At 41.7% G+C, this 22,553-nt stretch overlaps 1 gene segment (V, D, J or C); it reads left to right on the forward strand.

The window, feature by feature from the left end:
• The first annotated feature begins 1,963 nt into the window (after nt 1-1,963).
• On the forward strand, nt 1,964-19,655 carry LOC140716199 (Ig heavy chain C region-like). The segment is given in 5 exon segments: nt 1,964-2,421; nt 9,593-9,895; nt 11,823-12,140; nt 18,241-18,561; nt 18,944-19,655. Coding segments are annotated over 4 exon segments (1,287 nt in total).
• Nucleotides 19,656-22,553: the final 2,898 nt, after the last annotated feature.

The following is a 22,553-nucleotide window of genomic DNA, read 5'->3' on the forward strand; positions in this document are numbered from 1 at the left end:
TGAGGCACATCTGAATTCTTCTTTCGCAGTAATGTTTTCTGTCTAGCCGAATTCCTCCAGAATCTTGTGTGTTGCTTCATTATTACGCACATACACTGCAAGCGAATTCTAAGACACCACCATTGACAATAAACTTAGGGTCAGTTTTCTAACTATGGCTGTCCTCAGATTCATGTTGACTACCGATGTTGAACAGACGAAGGACCGCAAGACAGTAATGTGCAACAACAGGAATATTATTTAGTTATTCATGGTGATTAAACTAATGGCTTTTAGTGCATTTGCTGTCTCAAGTTGACGGTTACTCATGGATGCTTTTAACACATTTTTGAAGCCCTCTCCAGATAATAAAGCAAAGAAGAATGGAAATACATTCAGTGCGGATGGAGATCTTTCTCTATATCTCTATCCATACGTTTGTGCTCATATATTTCACCGATGTAATTATGGAAATATCGGATATAATGAATATCATTAACCGAGCTATAATCACAGTTAATACGCCTTCTGCATTATGCAAATGAGCCCAGACTCTCGAGGCTTATTAAGTCTTCGCTCCTTCACAAGGTTGCACAGACAGCCGACGCTGATGTCTGGAACCTTCTCTACTTAACAGGCTTTCTGGTGGTGAAGAAACCATGAATATTTTCTGTGTTCTGATATTTTTAGCGTGGTTACCGGGTACGTGCAGTTCATTTTTAAAGAGAATAATGATTACTATTTTGCCGTTGCGTAAACAAATTTCATTTTATGTTACATCCTGTGCTGCTTCAGATATGTGATGATTAAATTTGTTTTCCTCCCTTCAGATGCCTTCAGTGCATGGGTAGAACAGACACCAACAGAAGCAAAAATACAAACAGGCGAAAATCTGACCATCAACTGTGTTTTAAAAAATGCTTCCTGTGACCTGAATAGCACATATTGGTACCGCCAAAGACCCGGTCAAACCAATAATGAAAGCTTATCGATTGGAGGAAGATATGCGGAATCTATCAACAAGCAAGCAAAGTCCTTTTCCCTGCAGATCACGAATCTAATTGCTGAAGATACAGCCACGTATTTCTGCTATGCTCTCCACTACCACAGTAACAAACTTGAGCACAAGCCTATTCAAATACGTTGGAAAATCTTTCACGCGAGAAACTATGATTGCTTCGGTCTTTTGGGGAAGAAAATTGCTGAGCAGTAACGGATTACACTGTAGTGCGAGGGTTGGTTTATAAAACGTTAGCGACAGTCACTATGCCGCACATATCCAAGTGGGCACAGTTGGAGGTGCAGCATCACTTTGTCCTTCCAGAGTTATGCAAATGGAGACATTATTGCTATTGAATGAACTACTGTGCAAAACAACAAGTGCCACAGTGATCCAAAGCATGGACTCTGCAATTCAAAAATCACCAATGCGTTTAGTAATTGGAGAATGGACAATGCTAACCCGATTCTGAACTGTACAATGCAGACACCATTTTCGAGAGATTATTGGCTATAAAAGTAGCTGTGCGGAATAAAAACGGCGTTAAGCAAGATTGTAATTTGCGCCTTGACCACATGATCTTGTATTGATGTACAAGGAACCTTTTAGTACTAGCATCAGTGACTGTGTCAACAAACTGTGCCACAGTGATGAATCTTCAGTCCCCGTCATACATAAATCTCCTCCGCAATTCTTAATGCAAAACGAATGCAAGACATTCCTTCAGCGACTAAAACTTTTCGCTGCCAAACATTCTGCCTCTGCCAGACACTGGTATGCATAATGGAGCCTTGCTCTATATACTTGTGTAATTGTAATATAAATGTTATAATCATATGAATAACAAAGCTTGATATTTTCCTTGATATCTGCCTGGCTGAGAGGTATTATCGACGGAAGCCAATAAAACCTTTTCATTCATGTCCAGTTCCCTCATATCATGGAGGTATAGGATTACTTGACGGATTTAGACACTATTTACAACAGTGAGGTTATTGTGCTCACGTGAAATGATGTGTCAACAGAAAGCCACAGTAGTCTAAGCCATAGCACAAACCTCCGGGACAGTTTTATTTTGTTCGTCGATTTGTAAGTGGGATTACAAACCGTGCCTTTACGTTAATCGATTTTAATTTTAAAAAGATACTTCTTCTTTGGGTTGAATTCCACCTGCATTCCTTGGTGCTTAATCACCAAAATTCCCGTTTCAATATCACAAGCCCTTTTAATGCACCGAATAAACAGAAAGGCAGATGAAAACTGAAAGAAATTGAAACCCATTGACAAATAGAATATATTGTTAAGCCTTTTGTTTCTGTCTTATTCTGGAAGACCTACCTCTATAGTTCACTGTTAATGATCACTTTCCGCATTGGGATGAATAGGAAGTAAATCATTGTGTACCGAGTACGGAGGTGGCACTAAGCTGACTGTGAAAGCTGGTAAGTGACATTTTTCATTACATTTTGGGCAAGCGCATATGTTCCCCGATGAGAAGGACAATTAGATTCTTACTTAAAGGATACAAACGGTGTAGAGCAATATCATAATGTACTTTTGCAAATAGAAAAATGCTAACTCGCTGAGATGTCCCAGAAGAAATTAGATACTCGCCTTTCCTCCCAAGGTAATTCTTCCGTTGGCTTAAAAGAAGAAAATTGAGCTTGGAGTATTTTTACAAATCGAAGCGCATCAATTACCCTCGACCTGCTGCACGCCTCCCCCGAGAGTAACTTTAAAGTGTTACCTGATTCATTGATATAATGCGATTTTTCATATATTTGTATATTTGAGTGCCGATTAGCTTCCCACTGTCGCAGACATGACCTACATTGCCGTGCGCTACCTATATTAGAGAAAACCTCTTTATTAGTTCAAATATATGAAGATTGCGTGTGTAAAGTGAACCCAAATACGAAAGAAGTTTGAAGATGAAATAGTGCACAAAGGGGTCGCCAGAAATATAAACTGTATTTTAATCATTTGATACTTGGCAGGGAAGTTGAATCATAAACTCGTAGTGAAAACAACTTGATACATTGCTGGAATAGAATAAAATATATTTTATTTAGAAACACATATCGTCGTCTAAAAACCACTTAAACTACCTATAACTATTCTACATCTTCGATCCTATATTACCTCTTTCTCAGGACTGAATTTCATTTTTTTCCCAAAAGAATCACGCCATCCCTTCTGCCTACCTTTCTGTTCTTTCCATACAAGGTGTATCCTTGGACATTAAGCTCCCAACTATAATCTTCTCAAACTGCGCTACAAATCATCTACCTTATTTCGCAAACTGCGTGCATTCAAATATAAGATCTTCTGTCCAGTATTCGTCATCATTTTTCCACTTGTCTCTCTGTTACACTACAAATCACTGACTGTCATTTTGCCCAATCATCTATCTGACCTTCTTGAAAATCCCAGTGCACACTGACTCTACTTGCATACCAGCTGCCACGTCCTCAGCACAATCTCTCAGTCTCCCATCATCTCACCAAGTTAGTTGAATCCCTCTTCAACAGCTCTTGTAAACATTAGCGCAAGTACATTGATCCCCAAACACACTCCTATTGTGTAGGTCATCCAGAAGAGATCCCAATGATCTTAAACAGTGCCCCTGCACTATTTCCTCAACCATACATTCATCTGCTAGACCATCCTATTTGGAACTTCACTGTGGCGTAAGACAGGCAGAACTCCAGAGAGTACAATACAACACTAGAGGTCCTGGTTTTCAGCTTTTTACTTAGCAGCTTAAATTCTCTTTTCAGGGCTCCTCCCTTTTCCTACCTATGCCATTTGTGTTATTGTGTACCCAGACTTCTGGCTGCTCATCTTCCCCATTTAAAATCCTCTGGATCCATTCTGAGAAGTCTCTGAAACTTGCACTTAGGAAGCAACATACCATCTGGGTGTCTCTATCGTGTCCATATATTCTGGCGTCAACTGTTCCTATCACTAGTTCAGTCCTCTTCTGCCCCCTTTCGTTTTGAACCATAGCAGCAGATGCAGTGCCAGAAACCCTATCGCTGCGGTATCCCCCCTGCTGGTAGGTCGTCGTAGTGCACCACACACACACACACACACACACACACACACACACACACACACACACACACACACACACACACACACACACACACACACACACACACACACTCGAAAGTGGTATACTTATTATTGAGGGGAACAGCCACAGAGGTATTCGGCATTGGCTGCCCATTTTCTTTCCTTCTCCTGTGAGTCACCAAGCTTCGGGGTGACCAGTTCCTGTAGGTGCTATCTCTCACCTCCTCATTTTCCCGTAAGAGCCGAAGGTCAACGAGCTGCAGCTCCAGTTCCATAACACGTTGTTTGAGGAGCTGCATTTCGGTGAAACTGATGCAGATGTGGTTATCCAGAAGGCTGGAGGTCTCCCAGAGTTCCAATTCTCACACAAAGAACACAACACGTCCCTGGAGCAATGCTCACTGCCTTCTGTACCAACCAAGGAAGATTGTAGAAGAAGAAAATAACCAGTTACTTGCCTCGCCCAAGCGGGTTGTCGCTCATGCCTGGTGAGCCAGATCCTCCCCACTCCAACACTGGTCCACTCACACAATGACTGCTCTGCTTGTCGCATCCTCGTTTTTATTTGTTCACTTGCCCACCTCAAGTAAACTGCGCAGGTGATTGAGAGGTGGCTATTGGCACAGACATGCGTGAGAAGGCCCAGAATGGATGACGCTTTTAATCTCATAGTATCCAATGTAAGCCCAACCTCCTCCATCCTGAAAACTGTAGGGATCCGTGTATTTTCCAAATAGGATCACGGTTTTTTCCTGTTGCACCCTTCAGACAGTGACTTCATCACCCCAGCAACATTATGGATGTGATTCCTCATCCCATTACCCTCAACTGGTCCAACGATTTAATTAAATCTACCCACCTGCTCTATTCATCCTTGGTTTCTGACTCCTTTGCTGACATGAACATTCAAGGCAAGAATGCAAATATACAAATTATGAAATGGACCTGGCCATGCTGTCGCTAATCCTACTTCTCCACTTCACCGTCGTCAGTCTTATTATGTGCTCTAGCCTTCACTCCCCACCCATGATATGTGATTGCCCTTTGTATGTACGCATCCATCTCTCCATAAAAAAGAATTGCAATATCCTTCTGCTGCATATAAGTAATTTCAATATTTGTAATACAATACAATAGAAAAGATAACTTTACCTGGACTCTGTCATAAAAGAGGGACCTCATATTCATTCTCCCGTTTCCTGCCACATCCGAAAGACGTGCAGTTGTTTAGTTAATTTTCAAAAGAATATTGTTCACAGTGCTTAGAACAATGATAGAACTTGGGTGGAATTGATGTGATTGTGGAGGCGAAGAAACCAAAATGGATTCATGTAGAATCAGTGTAAGTGACTGGTACAAGTTCTGCACACGTTCGGTAGATCGAAACACTTGTTTCTTTTCTTTTCGTTTGTTGCTTTTATTTTATTCAGAGATACAGCACAGAAAGGACTTCCTTTTGCAACTAGTAACGCCACCCTGTAACTCTCCTATTTAACCCTAACCTAATCAAAGGACAATTTACTAACTGGTCTGTCTTTCGACTATAGGAGTTAATGAGAGTATCGGGAGGAAACCCACACGGTGTCGGGGAGACCGGAATCGAACTCCAAAATAAGACCCGCCGAGCTGCAATAGCATTGCGCTAACTGCTGAGTTACCATGTGCCTTCTGCTTCTCCAAACCTCTTTCTAAATATCCACGTTTCCTTCGTCCTTATCGTTTAGACTAATTATAAATATTCGGGACCCAACATCTATCCACGTTATTCTAGCGAGCACTTGGCATAACGCTATTACAATGTCGGCTATAAGATTGGGGCTCAATTCCTGTCTGTCAGGAGTTTGTACATTGTGTGCTTTCTCCAGGTGCTCCGGTTTTCTCCATATTCCAAAGCCGTATGCTTAGGGTTAGTGAGTGGGAGCATGCTATGTCGGCGCCGGAAACAGCGATTGCTGCAGGCTGCCCAGCACGTTCCTGGCTAATTTGATTTGACACAAACGGCGCATTTCACGAGTTTGCTTCAGTTTCATCCCACCGGGTACGGGAAATTGTCTCTCGTAGTGTAAAACGGGATGTTTAACTGGAAGGGTGGACTTGGAGAATTAATGTGGTATAATGATCAATGATATCTAATTCCAGGTTCATCTCAGGGGGCACACGGTAAACTTGCCATGTTGATTCCCACATTCAGTACACCTCAACACTCATCAACAGCAAGATGCAGTTTGAGAAAATTGTAATTGTAAAATACAGTGTTGTGTGCTACGGACAGATTGGAAACGTTTCAGATTAGATTAGATTCAACTTTATTGTCCTTGTGCCGAGTACAGATACAAAGCCAATGAAATGTAATTAGCATCTGACCAGAAGTGCGAAAGAATAGTATTATTCACAAAATACCTGTGAATAAAATTTAAGTGCTACAGCATACAAATATAAAAGTACAGGGACAGGTCAATATGGGTGCAATTCTGCTTAGCGCTGTGATGTGAGGTTCAGCAGAGTCACAGCCTCAGGGAAGAAACTCTTCTTGAGCCTGCTAGTGCGGGAGCGGAGGCTCCTGTAGCACCTACCAGATGGGAGGAGAGTAAAAAGTCCATGGCTAGGCTGAGGTGCATCCTTGATAATAGTTTTCGCTCAGCCCAGGCAATGGTAATGGTAGATGTTCTCAATGGTGGGCAACTGGGTGCTTATAAACCGCTGGGCAGTTTTCACCACCCGCTGGAGTGCTTTGTGGTCCAATACGGGACAATTGCCATATCACACTGAGGTGCAGTGCACTAGTCATATTTTTGCTGTGAGTATTACGTACATCATGATCATCAAAGTACAAAGTTCAAAGTATAATCAAAGTACATATACGTCATCATATACAAGCCTGAAATTAATTTTCTTGGTGGTATTCACATTAAATGAATTTCATTGATACTATTGAACAGAATAAAATCAATGAAAACAGGTACACATCAAGATGAACAACCAAGGGGCAAAACACAAACTGTGCAATTCAATTTTAAAAAGTAAATAAAATAACAATAATAAATAAATAAACAATAAATATTGACAATATGAGATGACTTTTTTTACAGTGATCTGTGGGCTGTGGGAAAGGCTCAGTAGCAGGTGAATGAATTGAGTGAAGGTATCCTTTCTGGTTCAAAAGCCTGATGGTGAAGGGGTAGTAATTGTTTCTGAATCTGATGGTTTGAGTCCTGAGGCTTCTGTACCTCCTTTCTGATGGGGGTAGCGAGAAGAGAGTGTGGCACCGATGGTGGTGGTCCTCGAAGATAAATGCGGCTTTCCTGTGACAGCGATCTATGTAGATGTGTTTAATGGTGTGGAGGTCTTTACTCGTGATGAACTGGGCAGTATCCACAACCTTTTTGTAGGCTTTCCACTCAAGGGCAATGGAATTTCCAATGGTATATTTTGCCGCATATCGACATAAGTTTGTCAAAGTTTTAGGTGATATGCTGAATCTTCTCAAACTTCTAAGAAAGCAGTTCTACTGCCACGTTAGCTTTCTAATGACACTTATGAGCTTGGACTCAGGATAGGTTAAGGAATTTGAAGTTGGTGATTCTCTCCCAAGATGAGGACTGGCTCATGGACCCGCGGTTTTCTCCTCCTGTAGTCAATAATGAGCTCCTTGGTCTTGCTGACATTGAGTGAAAGATTGTTATTCTGGCAGCTAGATTTTCAATCTTCCTTCTCTGTGTTGCTTCGTGAGCACCTTTGAAACGGCCAAGGGTTTATCAGGCGTAATTATAAAGTACCATTCAAGGTACACGAAATATTCACTGCAAGCTCTGAAACCACAATACTGAATGAAATACCGTTGTTTAAGTCGCCCCTTCAGCCAAAACGTCTTAGAAGCGCTAACATAGTTCTAGATGTAAGTAGTATTGCAGTTGTTATTATGCCTAACACGTTGTCACGAAGAACAGCGTAAAATTAATCCAATCATTTCAACGATGTTTCTGAAGATTAATATTATACGGGACAGTGATAAGTGTCTAACCAAATTATTAGAGTACGTCTTTCGTTTTTGTTAATTTTACCAAGGCAACCGATCGCACCAAACATCAGTCTTGTCTATTCTGCAACCGACAAACAAAAAGCACAGGGTTTTGTGGAATTGATTTGTGTCATGAGCATTTCACGTAGTCTATTGTAGCTTTGTGTTGAAAACACAATTACCTGAAAACATCGCAGTGATCTGGCAGAAAAACGGACAAACCGTACATTCTGCCTTTACCACCAGTCCTCCGGCTAAAACATCAAACAGAACGTTTACCTCAGCAAGTGTGCTCAAAGTGCCGCTGAATGAATGGGCCGGTGGTTCTGTGTATTCGTGCCACGTATCCCACTCTGCAACGAGCAGCAACATCCGCAAAGACATACGAACCGTGTCAGGTGAGAGGGAGTTCCCAATTTACAGGTGAAATATTTCAACTTTCATCCTCAGTTTTACAGTTGTTGGGCTGTGATCAACGCGATTTAAAAAGAACCAGACAAGTAAAGATTGACGTGCCTGTTAATATAAAGTTTGGTTAAGGGACAGACTGGAATGTGATTCTGAACGTTTAGTCAGCAAAAATGAAATATCAGAGGTAAGAATTCCAAACAAATCTTGGAAGCAGTAGTCATAATATCTCAATTTGCATCAGTGAATATTGATTTCCGATCATGTTAATGCATCGAATAGAATTTGTGTATCCTGAACGATTCTAAGGAATCCAAATCAAGTCAAGTCAAGTAGCTTTTATTGTCATTTCAACCATAGCTGCTGGTGCAGTACACAGTTAAAACGAAACAACGATCCTCCAGGACCATGGTGCTGCATGAAACAACACAAAACTACACGAGACTACGTGAAACAACACAAAACTACATCAGACTTCAGGCCTACACGGGACTCTGTAAAGTGCACAAAACAGAGCAAGACAGTATAATAATTAATAAACAAAACAATAGGCACAGTAAAGGACAAGTTACAATATAATAATAATAATAAATGATTAAAAGAGGAGGACGGGCAAGGGGTGGTAAAAGATATTCTGCGATCCTTTTTAAAGTTCGTTGCACGTTAAATTTTACGAATATGTTATATCTCTGGCTGGAATCAGCATGCAATAATGAAAGTGTTGGAAAAGAAATAAATTAAAGGAAGAAAGTAGTCGAGGCAACCACCCGACGACTCAAACAGTTGAACTTTGTGTAAACTGGTCTTTCATTCTTGCATAAATACATGGAATGACCTTAGACGCTGCATATTTTGCCACCTTTTCCATCTAATATTCGCTTCCACGATCTAGCTTTCTGTGTTCTGTCCTCCCTCGGCTAGCTCCATACCTCTGACTATTCTGCCACAAGCCACTGACCCTTTCCCCACTCCGGTATTTTATCACTGTCGTCCTTTCAGGGAAAGTCTGAATGTATCCGTCCCTTCACCCTTCTTTATTATTAAATTGAAATCATTGCTAAGTTTCAGGTTCGTCATCAGTAAATCATCCTCTCAATTTTGTGTTCTAGGTTTCGCATTGTTACTCAGAGATCCTACCGTTGAAGAAATGTGGATAAACAAAACTGCCACACTGGTGTGTGAAGTGATCACCACAACTCCAGCTGAGGTTTCCATCTCCTGGACAGTGGGTGGAAAGAAAAGGGCTGATGGTGTTCAAATAGGACAGGCAACAAAGATCGGAAGCCAGTACATGACAGTCGGCCGTTTGACCAGCAGCGTTGCGGAGTGGGACAGCGGGGTAGAATACTCTTGCTCGGTGCAGGACAATCAATTAGATACTCCGTTATCAAAACGGACACGAAACACAAAAGGTGGGTGCAATAAGAACAATCGAAACGCAAAGTAGTCTAGATGCAGAAAGAGGAACAGAAAGTGCTGGATGTCAGGCAGAAGATTGCAGAGCAAAACAGGCATGACTGTGAGCGAGTTGCCCTCTGGTAGAGCCGTAATTTAATACAAAATTCAGGGGAAGACTCAGGGGAGTTGAGAGTTAGAGGGCAAAAGTTTTGGGGGTTACACGAAGAGGAACTTATCTACTCAGAGAGTGGTAGCTGTGTGGAACGAGCTTCCAGTAGAAGTGGTAGAGGCAGGTTCGATATTGTCATTTTAAAAAAATGGATAGGTATATGGACAGGAAAGGAATGGAGGGTTATGGGCTGAGTGCAGGTCGGTGGGACTAGGTGAGAGTAAGTGCTCGGCACGGACTAGAAGGGCCGAGATGGCCTGTTTCCGTGTTGTACTTGTTATATGGTTACATGGCTATTTTATATGGTTATAAGACGGGCGTTGCGACAATTACGTCACCAATAAAATACCCCCGATGCATTGTTAACAGAAATGTTGGAGACATATGGTGCTAGAACATAGGAGCAGCCTTTTCGGCCCAGTAAAACTGAGTGCGCATCGGCACTAAGGAATTATACATTTAAAAAAATTGTTTTGTAGTTTCAACAACTCCTTACAGAGTCTACCCTCAACCTCCACATTAGGAATAAGTTACAGTAGTCAACGTAGCTAGTACCTACATGTTTATCGACATGAGAATTGAAAAACCTAAATTAAATGTGATTTGTGTCAGACATACTAATAGCGGTATCCCTGTGCTACCACACTCAATCGTCGTTGAGTCATAAAATGACACAACACGGAAATCCATGTCCCTCTGAAAACCATGTTAAATGCTGTTTCACGTCTACCTCAATCCAAAATGCAGTAACAAAAACATTCTTTGTCTTTCCTATTTCAGTGATCGTCCAAATACTTTCATAATATGGTGACCACGATCAAGATATCAGCCATTTCTTCTGATATACCTTTCCCTAAAGCTCCTTCTCTTAACCTAAGCATATGCTCTCTTTGGATTCCATGCTAGCAATAAGGAACGATGTTGTCAATTTAGCTTATCTTTGTCGCTATAATTGTATCTGGTTTTATCGGGTCACTCCTCAGTTCCCTTCACTCCAAAGAAAACAAGACAAGCCTACCTAATTGCTCCCCATAATTGAGGTTCTCCAGTCCAATTAACATGCAGTTGAATATGATATCCACTCTTTCCAGTGCAGTGACATTCATTTTATAAAGTGACGATCAGAACTGAACTACGTATTTCAAACGCGAGTGCACGAGTGTTTGGTAAAATTAAAACAGAGCTTCCCAACTTTAACATGCTAAACCCTGATCTATGAAGGCAAGTATGTCATATTCTTTTGCCAACATTCCATCTAGTGGTGCTGCCACTTTCTATATACTATGGGCTTGAACTTCAGTATATCTCTGTTCATAAAAGTTTCTTAATAATGAGCCATTACAGTTCATCTGCCGCCGATCGTGTAACTTTATATTTGATCTGTGTCGTGTCACCGGTTTAGACACCAAGCCTCACGTTTCAGCAAGTTTAGTGTCAGCCATAACCTCAGGAATTATATTTCCTATATGTTCATACAAATCGTTATTTCTATCACAAACTACAAAAATCACAGTACTGTGGTACGCCGCACGTAGCATAATAGTTATTGTCACCATTACCCTTAGCAGCTCACTAACAAGTAGGCTGCTCACCATGGAGTCTAAAACAAATTGACAAAGCGTATTGATTGAAACCTTGTCAAATAGAAAGGGGAGCAATGTTTCTTCTCCGCAGATCCTACAAGTCCAGCTGAGTACTTGCACCGTTTCTTTGCAACCACATTTCAGAAAGACAGTTTTTGGATATTAATACTGGTTGACTTTCTCTTGCAGCCAAACCATTGGAACCAAAGGTACGCCTCTTGCCACCGTCTCCAGAGGAGATTTTAACCACGGGTATCGCTATACTCACATGCATGATAACGGGATTCTACCCTGATGACATAACCGTTTTGTGGCAGAAGGACGGAGCCGCGTTCTACTCGAACGCTAGCAGCTTCTCCACGGCACTTCAGCAGGACATGACCTTCAGCACGAGAAGCCTCCTTTACTTGACTGAAGCTGATTGGAAGAATGACGCAAGATACTCCTGTGTCATCACGCACCCACCTTCAAAATCTACTGTGACAGCAAACATCAGGACACCGAAAGGTAAGTAAGGTTGGCCAATATACACACATCCATTCTGTGTTCGATATCCCAGACAAAAGATAAAAAGCATCAACCGCCTGCAATGAGCAGAGTGGAACGATCATTGTAAAGTAGTATAGTAGTAATCAGACCTCTCTGATGGTCTGCTAAAATAACATATATGAGCGTCAACTAAAATTCATAAGATGCAAACGGATCACTGTTGAACCTGCGAAGACAAAATGCATTATAATATTAACTTGTCTCACCAATAGAAGCTCTATAGGGTAAAGCTGAAGGAATATGTACGGACATTAATTGTTGAATGACAATATGAATAGAGCCCATTTTTGTCGTTTCTGATTATATTCTAAGAAGATTGTTTAATGGGCCACACATGTAAACAAACTTTTTTAAGCTCGATTAAAGTATAATCAATACACACGAATTAGCATACTAATAATTCACAGGTAACGGAGGATGGTTTAACGATTCGTCTCCGATGTGTTGGCGTGAATAATTGGGTGGGACCATCCTCTGTAAGGATTTTGTACGTCTTTTCTGTGCAATGCGTGAATTTCCTCCTATTACTCCGATTTCCTTCCACAGTCTAAAGATTTACCGGTTAGTAAGTTAATTGGTCGTTGTAAATTGTCCAGTGATTAGGCCAGGGTTATATCAGGAGTTGCTGGCGGCGCTGCCCGAATGGCCGGACGGCCCTATTCTGCCCTTACTCTTAGAATAAATAAAGAAATGTAGGTCCAACTAACTGATGTGAGTCATAGAAGCACAGAAAACCTACAGCACAATACAGGCCCTCCGGCTCACAAAGTGATGGCGAACATGTCCCTACCTTAAAAATTACGAGACATACCTATAGCCCTCTACTTTACTAAGCTCCATGTATCTTTCTAAAAGCCTCTTAAAAGACCCTATCGTATCTGCCTCCACCACCATTGCCGGCAGCCCATTCCACGCATTCACCACTGTAGAAAACTTACCCCTGACATCTCCTCTGTACAAGCTCCCCAGCACCATAAACCTCTGTCCTCTTGTGGCAACCAGTTCAGTCCTGGGAAAACGCCTCTGATTATCTACACGATCAATGCCTCTCAGCATCTTATACATCTCTATCAGGTCACCTCTCATCCTCCATCGATCCAAGGAGAGAAGGCCAAGTTCACTCAACCTATTCTCATAAGGCATGCTCCCCAATCCAGGCAACGTCCTTGTAAATCTCCTCTGCACACTTTCTATGGCTTCCACATCCTTCCTGTAATAAGGCGACCAGAACTGAGCACAGTACTCCAAGTGGGTTCTGATCAGGATCGTATATAGCAGCAACATTACCTCTCGACTCCTAAATTCAATTCCACGATTAGTAAAGTAAGTATTGAAATCCTCCGTACCATCTGCAGCCATCTGACCAGGACTGGAGAAAACACGTCTGAGTGGAACACTTTCGACCTGACGACTGTCAGTTTTTTCTCTCGCGTGGTGTTGATGGTCCTCGGCCTAGATCTCACACCAAAACATAATATCATCCACGACTATCTGCGGGAAGTTTAAGGATTTCAGACGTATCCGTTTTATGGAGAAACTGAAATGTAATTCACAGGAAGATGCAAAGTCAACATAGTTCATTCAATTACTTGGACCATTAGATCCCATTATATAGTGAACATTCATTTAGCAATACAGCATGGAGTAGGCTATTTTTGTCTTTCGAGGCACGCCACACCAAAAGCTGCACAACCCTGATTAACCGTAACCTAATTGCAAGTTAAATTTTACAGTAAGACCAAAAAAACATGAAATAGGAACAGAATTGGGCTATTCAGCCCATCGAGTCTGCTCCGCCATTCCATCATGGCTGATCCCGGATCCCACTCAACCCCATAAGCCTGCCTTCTCGCCATGTCCTTTGATGCCCTTACCGATCAGAAAACGATCAACTTTCACCCTAACTATATGCCCGGGCGGCCTACTCCGCAGTCTGTGGCAGAGCATTCCACAAATCTACTACTCTCTGGCTGAATAAATTCCTCCTTACGTCTGTTCTAAAGGGTCGCCCGTCAATGTTGAGGCTGTGCCATCCAGATCTCGATACCCTACCATAGAAAACATCCTTTCCACATCACCCTGTCTCATCCTTTCAACATTAGGGAGGTTTCAATGAGATCCACACGCATTCTTCTAAATTCCAGTGAGTACAGTCCCAAAGCTGCCATACACTCCACATATGTTTTCCCCGTCATTCATGGAATCATCCTCGGGAACCTCCTCTGGACTCTCTCCAATGAAAACACATCCTTTCTGTGATATTGGGCCCTAAACTGTTAACAATACTTTTAGTGCGGCCTGATTAGTGCCTTATAAATGCTCAGCAGAAACTCCTTGCTGTTATATTCTGTTCCCCTCGAAATAAATGCCAACGTTGCATTGGCCTTCTTTACCACAAGCTCAACCTGTAAATGAACCTTCTGGCAGTCTTGCACGAGGACATCTAAGTCCCTCTGCACCTCTGATATTTGAAACTTTTCCCCATTTAGATAATAGTCCACACTATTGTCCCTTTTGCCAAAATGTATTATCATACATTCCCCAACACTGTGTTCCATTTGCCACCTTTTTGTCCATTATTCCAATTTCTCTAAGCCCTGCTGCAATTGCATTGCTTCCTCAGCACTACCTGCTCCTTCACCTTTCTTCGTATCATCCGCAAATTTTGTCACGAAGCCATCAATTCCATTATGTGAACCATTGATAAACAATGTGAAAAACTGGTGTCCTATTCCTGACCCGTGAAGAACACCACAAGTCCCTGGCAGCCAACCAGAAAAAAGGCTCCTTTTATTCCCATTCACTGCCTCCTGCCTGTCAGCTATTCTGGAACCCATACCAGCATCTTTCCGGTAAAGAGATAGGGTTTTATCTTGTTGATCAGCCTCAATTGTGGCATCTTATAACACCCCTTCTAAAAATCCAAGTAAATGACTTCACTCCCTCACCTCTGTCCAACCTGGTTGATACTTCCTCGAAGAGTTCTAAAAGATTTCTCAGGCAAGATTTCCCTTCACAGAAACCACACTTACGTTGACTTAGTTTTATCATCAGTCTCCAAGTACCTCAAAACCTCACCCTTAATAATAGATTCCCACACTTTCCCAACCACTGAGATTAGGTTTACTGGCCTATAACCCCTCCCTCCTTAAAGAGTGGAGTGACATTTGCAATTTTTCAGTCCTCCGTGACCATGCCAGGATCAAGTGATTCTTGAAAGATCATGGCCCATGCATCCGTTATTTCTACAGCAACCTCTTTCAGGACTCTGGGATGTAGACCATCTGGTCTAAGTGACTTACGTAACTTTCAGTTTGCCTTGCACTTTTTTCCTTTGTAATAACAATGGCACTCACTCCTGCTCCCTGATGCCCATGGACCTCTGGTACAGTGCTAGTGTCTTCCACAGTGAAGATAGATGCAAAATACCCATTACGTTCATCTGACATTTCTTTGTCCCCATTACTACCTTACTAGCATCATTTTCTAATGGTCCAATATTACCTCTCACCGCCCTTTTACCCTTTATATAATTGAAAAATAATAATATCTTGTTTTATATTATTGGTTAGTCTGTCCACAAATTTCACTTTTTCCCTTCTTATAGCTTTTTTTTAGTTGTCTTTTGTTTGATTTTAAACGCTTCCCAATCATATAAATTCCTACTCCCTTCTGCTACCTTATATGCCCTTCCCTTGGCTTGTACGCAGTCCTTATCTTCCTTTGTCAGCCACGGTTGCCGGCCCCTGCCATTTGAGAACTGCTTCCTCTGTGGCACATATCTATCCTGCGCCTTGTGGAACTATTCCCAGAAACTTCAGCCATCTCTGCTCTGCCTTTATCCCCGCCAATATCCTCTTCCAATCTACCTGGACACGCTCCTCTTTCATGCATCTGCAATTCCATGTATTCCATTGCGATACACACACATGCGAGTTATGCTTCTCAATGACCCCAATTAACCAACCCGGTTTTTCTTTGACTCTGGAGCAGCTGGGGAAAACAGGGAGAACGTACAGACTCCTTATAGAACAGCGCAGGCATTTAACTCCGAACTCCAAGACGTTCCGAGCGGTAATAGCGTCGCGCTACCGTGGCTCCGTGTTGTTGGTTGGCAAAGGTCGGAGCCACTAATTGCACCAAAGAAAATAATGAAAATCAATTATACAAGCACAATGACGTCGTCGTATTAGACGGTTAGGGCAGTTTAGTACCCTTCAGGAGCTTCATGAGTGAACTCCTTTCCATGATAAGCACAGATGATCGTTTATGTAAGCATATTGAACATATCCAATTACAATGCCTGATCAAATGAAGTAGTCCATGTCTCCTTGCGGGAAGATCGAGATCATATCCTAAAGCTGGCACCGACTGCAAAGTGAGATTTCTACGACATAATTTCTAGACAATAACTAAAATAAGTTATAACAATCTGCTCCGCATATTCAATGGTTCACGCACAAGAACATTCAGACCACTCCGAACACCAACATTTTCCAGTTTCCGACCATTCATAAAATATACTATCGTCATATTTATTTCTCCTCGGTCGGTATTCTCACGTTTTCCACGTAACATTCAATCTGCTGAGTACTTAACAATTTACTTATCTGGTGTAAATCCCACCAAATTCGCCCAGAATCATTCCCACAGCCCACGATGCCACATAGCTCGTATTCCCAGTAAACAGACATATTACAGTATATCCCCCAGTAATATAATTGAAATAGATTCAGAGTATCTGAGGCCCCAGTATCGATCACCGTGATATCCTGTTCGCCACAGCTTTTAGGGCCGTAAACCCTGAAAGGGTTCGCTTCTGGTACATGGTTGCTGTACTGTTTAACATGCACAACATGGACTGCTTTTATTCACCCGTGCTACTCTGACAGTATCACCCAAACACAAAATACCATGATGGACAGGGGCTTCAAATACGTGGGTGTCACTTGGAAATAGAGTATGGCACCTTCCTTTCAGTTTCGATCGGTTTATATTCTGTAACTCGCTACCCAACAGCTGTGAAAATTATGCTTCTCCGGAAGCATTGAAGCAATTCAGGAAAATAGCTCACATTTTCTATGCAAGGCAGGTAAACAATGAACTTACTAGCTGCATCGAGAATCGAAACAAAAGTAATTAAGCAAAGTTACTAAAGGCTCGTGCACATTTGAAACTGAATTGATCCTCCAATTGTTACTGTATTTTAATATCACAGTTTATATTTTTTCTGGAATGGGTTGGGTGGTAAATAATGGAGGTGTCGGCTCATATATCGCAGCAGAGTTTTATAATTTTCAAGATCAATTAAGTGGAAGCCCTTCCTTCGAATACGTGGTTCCATTACACTTTATGGCACGTGGTAACCTACGGAGTCAACGTGGCCGCTTCCGTTTCACGTTACTGGCAAATTTTCCTATTTCTAGTGGAGTAACTCCCACAAAATATGACCGAAAATATTGAAGGACTGGCAGTCCGTCTTCGGTTCGTAAAGTAATGATGTATTGAATGCTAATCACACAATATGTTCTTTATTAGAATTCAGTGGCATGTTATATTTTGTTTTCTTATTTCGAAGAGCGTGTTACTCCGTCCATAATGGAGAAAGTACTGCTGTTTTAACTGAGTATAACTTTCCGCTTAATAGTTCTTTTCGATCAACTTCTTTTAGAATCACACTGGGGACTGGAAGACAAACCTTTTGCTAATTTTGTGTGAATACCTTTGAAGGAAGCCACGTTTTCCCTCAGTATTTTGAAGATCTAAGGGGGAACGTTTGCATCCCTGAATGGGAAAAAAATACTTACTATTAAATTCATGTCAGTATACTGTTTGCGCTGTGGTATCTATAATCGGGAGAATCAATGAGGATATCAGACAAGGAAGATAGAGGAGTCAGGTTGATAAGGCAAGAATAGTTGTATGAGCGAAGCAGAAAAAAATGTCAGAGAAATGAGTAGTAAGTGGGATTATGAGCTACTCCGGCCTGGTTATAGTTGTTATTATCCACATCTGAAACATCACAGAATGAATATAACCATTCCCACTTTTTTGCCAGAAGAATGCCGTGTGGCAGACATTAATGCCATCATAAAAAAGCCTTCCTTTGAAGAGATTTGGATGCTTCGGAGAGCAACAATTGTGTGCGAAGTGGTTTACACAGATTTACATGACGTCACAGTCTCCTGGCGAGTAAATGGGAGTCGGAGAATGAACGGTGTAGAGACTCGCGGTCCAGAGTGGAGGAGAAGTAAATCCGTCATCATCAGCAAACTGAAGATCAGTGCAGAGGAGTGGAACAGTGGAACCGAATGCCTGTGCTTCGTAGAATACCGTGATCTGCCAACACCACTGAAAACCGCCACCAAAAAGTCCAAGGGTAAGCGCAATTAACTGCCGTCTTGAGGCACATCAAATAAGCTTTTTGGAAGTGACATTCATGAACTAGTCAATAGAGTTTCAAAATATAATCTCCTCCATTATAATATAATCTCCGTAACAGCAATCCAGAAGAAAAAAAAATGTCGTCTTGTGGTAACGTAGAATAGAAGCTGCACAAAACTGTAAAACTATACATGGTATCTTAATAACAAAGAGCAAATGCAACACCTTATTTATATTTGGAGCCGATATGTTTTCAGTTGAAAAGCTGATCTAATTTCTGAGTTTATTGATATTTGAACATCCGGAGTCTGGTGAAGATACAAATCTGCAAGTCACAGATGAAACTAATTTAACGTATGTTTTTTTTTCCCTTCCAGTTACTGAAATGCACCTCCCTAAAGCCTACCTCTTGTACCCATCAGCTGAGGAGATTCTAGCCGAGGAAGCAGCTACCCTAATTTGCCTCGTGACCGGTTTTTATCCAGAAGATATATACGTCGGTTGGATGGCTAATGACACCCTTTTGCATTCGGGATTCTCCATCCAGTTTAACAGCGATAAGGAAAACGGCTCTAACTCGGTCACCAGCAAACTGAGGATCAGCGCAGAAGACTGGGAGAAGGGAACCACCTATAGCTGTTTGGTTGGACATCCGTCGCTACAAACAAATATAGTCAGAAGTATTAATAAATCCCGGGGTAAACCTACTTTAGTTAACGTGTCAGTTGTTCTAACTGACAGCTTTAAATCGTGCGTCTAATCATCCTTGATTTGATGATTAATAGCTTGGAAGTGGTTCTTGCTTACTGCGTAGTTGTTTGAGTTTCCGTTTTGCTGATTTACTGTCGAACACGCATAGCATTCACTCTTCAGATTATCCCACCGTAAATGAAATATTCCATTAATTTCATCTGTTCGATAACATTGTGATGAGCTCTCGATAGCATTAGAATATTTTTAACCTTACGTTGATTCTGAAAATGTAATACTTCAGAGATGCTAGCAAGTCGCGGAATAGATAGCAGATAGCGATTTATTCTGTACGCCACATTATATTGAAATAAATTCAGAATGAAAACTTGGCTTCCACATGTGTGTTCATATCTTTGCTCTTAAGAGTAAAACATTATTCAGTTTTTTTTTATATTAGCATCATTAATATATATGGTATACTTCTATTCTTTCCTTTTCACATGTCGCAAATATGGCAGGGAGACGAGAGAGGTAACGATATAAGGCAAATTACTCAGGTTATTCAGATCCTAGCGGTTCGTGGAGATTAGATTCGAGATCTGAATTGATGGATAGGCTCGTTCGTGCACGTGTACCTGCCATCTGAACTTTAAAAGCAAAAGGTTCATAGACAATAGACAACAGGCACGGAATAAGCATCAGGATCAGAATAATTTTCTTTGACATTGTCGCGAATTTTATTGTTTTGCAGCAGCAGTACAATGCAATCCATAAAATACAATATGAAAGAGATGCTTAAAAATAAATAAGTGGTGATAAAGGGGGAAAATTAGTGAGGTAGTTTTAGTGGGTTCATGGATTGTTCAGAATCCGATGAAGAAGGAACAGAAGCTGTTCCTAAAAAGTTGAGTGTGTGCCTTCATGCCCCTGTAATTCTGATGGCAGTAATGAGAAGATGGCACGTCCTGGATGGTGGGAGCCCTTAATGATTGTTGCCAACCCCTTGAGATACCGCCGTTTGACATGTTCTCACTGTTGGGGAGTCTCGTGCCTATGGATAGCTGCACACAACACTCTGCAGTATTTACGGTTCCCATGCAATGGTGCCTAAATTCCAGCTGACGATTTACCCAGTTAGAATGCTGACGCTATGAATGTTAGACTTGTACAAAAATTTGGTCTGGTCTTTGGTGATATAGCAAATCTCTAGGTCTTAATAAAATATGCCACTGACGTGCTTATTTACCTATTTACATCCATATTTTGGGATCTGGATAGATCTTCAGAGAATACCTCCTGGAGCTTGAAATAGCTCAACTTTTCCACTGCCATCTCCTCGATTAGAACTTGGATACAGTACATGATGCTTGGTTGCTGATTTCAAGCAGAAACATACCTGATGCTAGGTAAATAGTATTGACCTCCATGTTCTGTCAGGACTGTCGACAATAAGTTCATTTATCTTATTCTTGTTGAGAACACGGTTGTTGCTGCAGCACCACTCAACCAGCTGATTAATCTCACTGATGTACGGCTCTTTGTCACACTCTGAAATTCTGCTGACAGCAGTTTCATTGGCAAATTTATAAATCACAATTCCTTCTAATCTCTTTGTGAATTAAGTACATGATGCTTGGTTGCTGATTTCAAGCAGAAACATACCTGATGCTAGGTAAATAGTATTGACCTCAATATTCCATTTGGCCTCTAACACTGATTATACGGCATCCAGTGCTCAATAGAATTGAGAAGGCCAAAACAATCGACATCAGCGAATCCTAAAAGTCGTTCGCCTGCCACCACCCCTGTTCCTAGTAAATGGCTGAAGCGGATTTCATGTTCGCTATTATATGATCTTATTTAACACCTGTTTCTCAGTCTGCATCTACTGAATTGACCCTGTAAAGCTTGTCTTTGCATTTGTTCTGAGCACCCATGAACATGGCAATGCCCTCCCAAAAGCCCTTTAGTCTTTCACATTTTATATAACAGAGACTATGCCACCATGTTCTAGAAGACGGGCTATTTGACTTACCTTCCCTATGCATCTTGACATACACGAGTTATAGATCTGCCGAAGTGTCTCTGTGAAGATAATTATCTTGAAATTGAGAGCTTTCACAGCCTCGTCCTTGCCCTCTCAATCTCGTCATGCTCTACCCGATATCTCATGCTGGATCCCTTTTTGGGCTCCTCGGCACAATAATTGGCAGTCAGGTGAAGGCCCCAAACATTGTAGCCAGTTCAGTGACTGCACATTTCCTCGTCTATTTATATTAATATGCTACATAAATCCAGATGTTTAGATTATTTTTAAAAATATTTTGTTAAATATTCCCCGTGACTTTTCTGTGAATGGTACTGTGATATCCTAAGTAAATGCACTTCAATGAGATCTATCATCCCTCCAACTGTTCCTCTCGGCCCCGGGATTTCCATCAGCTAAACTTGGTTTCGGGCTTTGGCTGCATGATTCTGCTCAGGGCCTGCTTGATATGGTTACCGCGCCAGACAAAGTGAACAACAAGAGAACAGTGTTCAAGTTTAAGAAAACGCCGACTTAGACTGCAATGGACAATCACGTGTCCAGAATTAACTGATCTGCAAGGAGGGTGGAACCTGTAGTTATGTAAAAATTGGTGCGTCAGCTGCAGTCGAATTCAATCTAATGTTGCTGTGTCCGGCATTATGAATTCCAAATCAAGATCTGAAGTGGTACTCTTAAGTCAGTTTTGTATTATCTTGACTCGTGTGATGGTAACTGAATTTTGAGAATTGTACAGTCTTGCTCAATAGGGTCCAATGTATTCTATTTAGAACTCCTCACAACCGTTAATAACTACTCAGCTGACAGAACAGAGAAGACCAAGTGACTGATGGCCATGCAAATGACAGCATTGTAAATATATGAGGGGATATTAATAAATGAAAGAATAGCCCTGTCATAAATGGGAATGTGGGGAGTGGACCAAAAAGCAAGACATAGACACTGAACTACCAGGAACAGGACTAGGCGTGGGAAGGAAGCAAGGAAAGTGGGGAATAAAGGACGTTGGACATTACACAGGCCCCAGATGAGACAAGAATCCTGGGTCTGGGCGAGGACATGACGAGGATAGCGGAACCAGGACATAGAACTGGGAACTAGGAGCCTGGGCTTGGACTCCGTGCCAGAGACTAGATAAGGACCCAGAACCTGGGTCTTGACTCGGGCTCGGACTCCAGAACCAGGTGAGGACAAGACGTGGCTACAGGACGAGGTGAGGCACAGGACTGGACGTGAGACTCATGGAC

Source organism: Hemitrygon akajei, chromosome 25 (assembly GCF_048418815.1).
Source record: "Hemitrygon akajei chromosome 25, sHemAka1.3, whole genome shotgun sequence".
NCBI lineage: Eukaryota > Metazoa > Chordata > Chondrichthyes > Myliobatiformes > Dasyatidae > Hemitrygon > Hemitrygon akajei.